General features: G+C 43.0%; 1 protein-coding gene across 1 annotated transcript in view; it reads left to right on the top strand.

The window, feature by feature from the left end:
• Positions 1–5000, top strand: part of slc4a11 (solute carrier family 4 member 11) — a 127673-nt gene that overhangs the window by 115659 nt on the left and 7014 nt on the right. The window contains exon 18 of the mRNA XM_063184071.1: positions 2852–3047. Within this exon, the coding sequence (XP_063040141.1) occupies positions 2852–3047 (196 nt within the window). The remainder of the gene's footprint in view (positions 1–2851; positions 3048–5000) is intronic.

The following is a 5000-nucleotide window of genomic DNA, read 5'->3' on the forward strand; positions in this document are numbered from 1 at the left end:
AGGATAGTAAATACATCTACTGTATTAGCCATACAGTTGAATGCTGTTACTAACCAAATCATGGAATTATGTTTAGCGGTTATGCAATGTCTCTTTTTGTCCGCGACCCCCCCTTCAGTACGTCCGCGATCCCCCCTAGGGGTCCCGACCCCCAGTTTGGGAACCACTGCTGTACACTGTGGACCTTTTCATGTTAGTGTAGCTCTGGGCTCATTGCAGGGTTAAAATTCCACACCACTACTTCACATTAGAGCACCACACTACTAAATCACATTAGAATACAATACATCACACTACTAAAGTGAACTTCATATTAATGCAGAGTCATATCAGAAAATAAATGTATTTAACTCCTTAGTGCAGAGCCTATGGTATAACTGAAATTATAATGGCTATGTCTTAATCTGTTATGTAGCCCCTTAATGCACGCCGTACCTCCTGTGGCACGCTGTAATAGACATTGCACTCTCTCTGTACTGTCAAAGCAATGTTGTTATGATGTAGTTGAGAATTTTTTACCAAATAGTGAATAGGCCTGAGTAGTGAATAGGCGTTTTTATTTTGGTTCTTCATTTACCACACAGACTCAGATGGCATCTTTTGAACATTTAAAAAACAATGCATGCTCCCTTGACTTTTACACATGTGATGGAATTAAAAACGGTTTTGCCTTGAATCGACATTGAAGAGAGTGGGTATGTGTGCATGTGTGTGTGGGTGTGTTCTTGTGTCATTAATGTATTACATAAGTCAGTAAGGTTTCACTTCACACTCTGATTTCTTGTTTTAGTATAATTCTTAAAATAGTGTGATTACACTTATTGTTTGTATGATGTAATATAATCTGTAGGATTTTCAGTGGTTCATTAACGTGACAGCAATGTAAATATCATTAACATAATAAACATTAACATAATAAGCATTAGAGTACATGTTCCAAAAAGCAGATCTCTGCTGTAAAGACATTAGAGCAACAATTCTGGGTCCAATCTGTAGTGCAAAACGTTTGTTTTCAAATGTTGATGCTTTTTCAAGAAAATAAGCTAATATTTACTAGTCTGACCTGTCTGTCTGTTGGCTTTATCAGTAGAGATATCTATGGCTGGTCTCATTCAAAATGGCAGGTTTACTACATTGATAACCTATTTCTGAATGAAAAGTCTACATTTCCGAGCCATATTGAGTACTTATAAATTCATGATGGTAGTAAATATTTATGAAAAAGGTGACGTTTGTGAATGGGCAGCATACACTCTGAAAATAAACTACGTAAAAAAAATGTCACTGCCTTTTTGTTCACCTACTGGAGGTGCCAAACATCAGCATCTTTCACTGCCTCCCATAGTGCAATCAAGGTAAAGCCATGACTAACAAATAAAGTTCAAGGTTATGAAATCAATCATTGCTCAGGTGCTTGTACATTTTCTTTTTTCGCGGTACGTCTGAATAGCACTAGAGTATGAAGACAGATATGTGGTGACAAAAGCTGAATTAAGAAGTCAAGGCAGGCAGGCAGAGATACGATGAGAGAGAGAGAGAGAGAGAGAGAGAGAGAGAGAGAGAGAGAGAGAGAGAGAGAGAGAGAGAGAGAGAGAGACGGAGAGAGAGAAATTGAAAGAAAACAGAAAACGTTTTTCTATGATTCACTGTCCTTGATGGCAAACAGTATGATTGGTGTGAGTGTGTCAGCGTGTGTGTGTGTGTGTGTGTGTGTGTGTGTGTGTGTGTGTGTGTGTGTGTGTGTGTGTGTGTGTGTGTGTGTGTGTGTGTGTGTGTGTGTGTGTGTGTGTGTGTGTGTGTGTGTGGTTGGTCACCCGCCTATCTCAATAGCTGTGAAGGGGATTGCACATGTGGATGGTGGATGGCACATATCTTGATTGGTGTGAGGGAGATGTGTGAGAATGTGTGCGCGGGTGTGGGGGGCATTGCATTGCTCGCCCCTCTCCTCTGGCTGTCTCCATCTATCTCATCACAGCGTGTGTTTGTGCATGTGTGTGTGTGCGTGTGCACATGTGCAGTGCCTACACCACATCTTCATTTGTGTGTGTGTGTGTGTGTGCGTGTGTGTGTGCGTGTGTGCATACATGCGTGCGTGCATTCGTGAATGCGCATGCATGTGTGCGTTTGTTTGTGTGTTATTCTCATCATCCAGTGCTCACTCCATTTGGGTTTCTCTCTCAATCTGTGTGTGTGTGTGTGTGTGTGTGTGTGTGTGTGTGTGTGTGTGTGTGTGTGTGTGTGTGTGTGTGTGTGTGTGTGTGTGTGTGTGTGTGTGTGTGTGTGTGTGTGTGTGTGTGCGTGCGTGTGTGTGCGCGTGCATGCGCATGCATGTTTTGCTGACATGCTGACATCCAAATTTCAGCAAAATTACGAGTTTTTGAGATTTAGCCAATGATATTGGGGGGGGGGGGTCATTTTGACATAGCTAAGATAAGCCTATTAACGGCAGGCAGACAACATGGTAGCAATGGCAGCCAACACCCTGACTGGGTGAAAACACCCGCTAAATGGGATGTATTGTGTACTGTACAGTTTGAGGTCATGTTCACAGGATAGTGAGTGTGAAGGAGACGTGCGTGACCTCTCTAGCACCAAACATCCTTATCAGACAAAAGTGTACATGTTATGTGTAAGTAAAAAATAAATGTTAACTAATGTAATGTAATGTGTTGTTATTAACAGGCTAGTGAGTGTAAAGGAGACACGCATGACTTCTCTAGTGCCTTATCAGCATCCTTATCAGACAAAAGAGTAAATGTAACGCGTAAAGAAAATCAAATCTAAGATAATATAAAATCTAAAGGTAATATAAATGGAATGTAATGTTATGTGCTTGTGCTGGTGTTAACAGGATAGTCAGTGTGAAGGACACGCGTGTGACGTCGCTGGCGGCCAACATCCTGATCGGCGTGAGCATCTTCCTGCTGCCGGTGCCGCTGCAGTGGATCCCCAAGCCCGTGCTCTACGGCCTCTTCCTCTACATCGCACTCACCTCCATCGACGGCAACCAGATGTGCGACCGCATGGCACTGCTGCTCAAGGAACAGGTAACAACAACAAACAACAATACCAACAAACAACAACACCAACAACAACAACACCACCACCAACAACAACAACAACAACAACATGTAGTTATATAGCACAACATCACAACTATACAGCTGACTTCTGAGAACATAACATGTGCAATTGAATAGAATAGAGTAGAATAGAATGCCTTTATTGTCAGTATCCATATGCATTTATAGAAGGGGCATATAAAGCAGTGGGATATTGACAACAAATACAATGAAGTATACTGTATATAAAACAAAGAGAGATACAATTTACAGGGCTGTACCCTCGCCTATACATGTGCGGCTGTAGGTTTGAAAACGTGTGTGTGTGTGTGTGTGTGTGTGTGTGTGTGTGTGTGTGTGTATGTGCGCGCGCGTTCGTGCGTGTATTCTTTATGTCACCGTCTTCGTGTGTGTCTTCCTTTGTTTTGGATGTGTATATGTGTATGTGTTTTTTCTGTCTCATGATTGAGCGCGAGACCCAGGCACACATTGATGATATCGACGCCACGGACCATCTGAAAAGAAAAGATTGACTTTGGCAACAAAAACACATTTGTGAGGTCCAACACCCCCCACCCCTCCCCAACTTCTCTCTCTTTCCCACAGAGCAGAGACAGATCGAGTCAGACTAAAAATGGCAGCCTCCTTTATCTATGAGCCCTGCCTGTCTCATCCCTCCATACCTCCATCTCCTCGTCCCCCCTTCTCTTCTCTTCTCCATCATGTAGCCTCCACAGGGCTGGACTGGCCATCTGGCATAGTAGGCATTTCCCGGTGGGCCCTATACCCTCGTTGGCCCCTATTTTCAAAAATGTAATTTGAAAAATGTAATAAATAAATATATGACCCACAGGTGAGTCAGTTCAGTGCTGCTAATTATGAGGGGCCCCTTTAAAGGTGCAGTATCTAGAATGTGGCCAGAATGGGTACTGCAACTATAATGCTCATTGAAACTGTGCTGTCTACTGCCAAATTTTATCTTTTCATGAATATTTTCTGAATAATAAACTAATATTTACTAGTATGACCAAAGTACAGTAAGTTTTACAGTTAAAATGTCTATTTATGGAAATTCAAAAATGTTCCCAGTCATAATGAATACTGTACTTAGAATTTGATGGTGGTGGTACATATTTCATGATAAGGTAACATTTGTGAATGGCCCGCATGAATTCTGGAAATAAACAACAAATAATCGTACACAGTGCACCTTTAGTAATCCAAAAGTGCCTGGGCCCTATTTCTCGCCCTGTCCAACCCTGTACCTCCATCCCTCCATCTCCTCATCCCCCCTTCTCTTCTCTTCTCTTCTCTTCTCTTCTCTTCTCTTCTCTTCTCTTCTCTTCTCTTCTCTTCTCTTCTCTTCTCTTCTCTTCTCTTCTCTTCTCTTCTCCATCATGTAACCTTCACTCACCATGCACTTCAGACAGCCCCCATCACTCAGCTGCTCACGCTGCTCGCCACGCAAAGTGCTGTAAGGCTGTAAGACGTGTCGCGGCACAGGTGGTGTGTGAGTGTAAGAGTGTGTGTGTGTGTGTGTGTGTGTGTGTGTGTGTGTGTGTGTGTGTGTGTGTGTGTGTGTGTGTGTGTGTGTGTGTGTGTGTGTGTGTGTGTGTGTGTGTGTGTGTGTGTGTGTGTGTGTGTTTTGGAGGTGGAGAGGCCTGTGCGTATGATGAATTTGTGTGCATGCGTGTGTATGTGCGCGTGTGTAACTGTCTCGTGTTTGTTTGTGTGTGTGTGTGTGTGTGTGTGTGTGTGTGTGTGTGTGTGTGTGTGTGTGTGTGTGTGTGTGTGTGTGTGTGTGTGCAGGCGTGTAACCGTGTCGATGTCTGTGTGTGTGGTTGTGTGTGTGTGTGTGTGTGTGTGTGTGTGTAACTGTATCTGTGTGTGTGTGAGTGTGTGCATGTTTTAGCTGCGCTCACTCAAGATGATGTGTAA

The sequence above is a fragment of the Engraulis encrasicolus genome, chromosome 19 (genome assembly GCF_034702125.1).
Source record: "Engraulis encrasicolus isolate BLACKSEA-1 chromosome 19, IST_EnEncr_1.0, whole genome shotgun sequence".
Taxonomy (NCBI): Eukaryota; Metazoa; Chordata; class Actinopteri; order Clupeiformes; family Engraulidae; genus Engraulis; species Engraulis encrasicolus.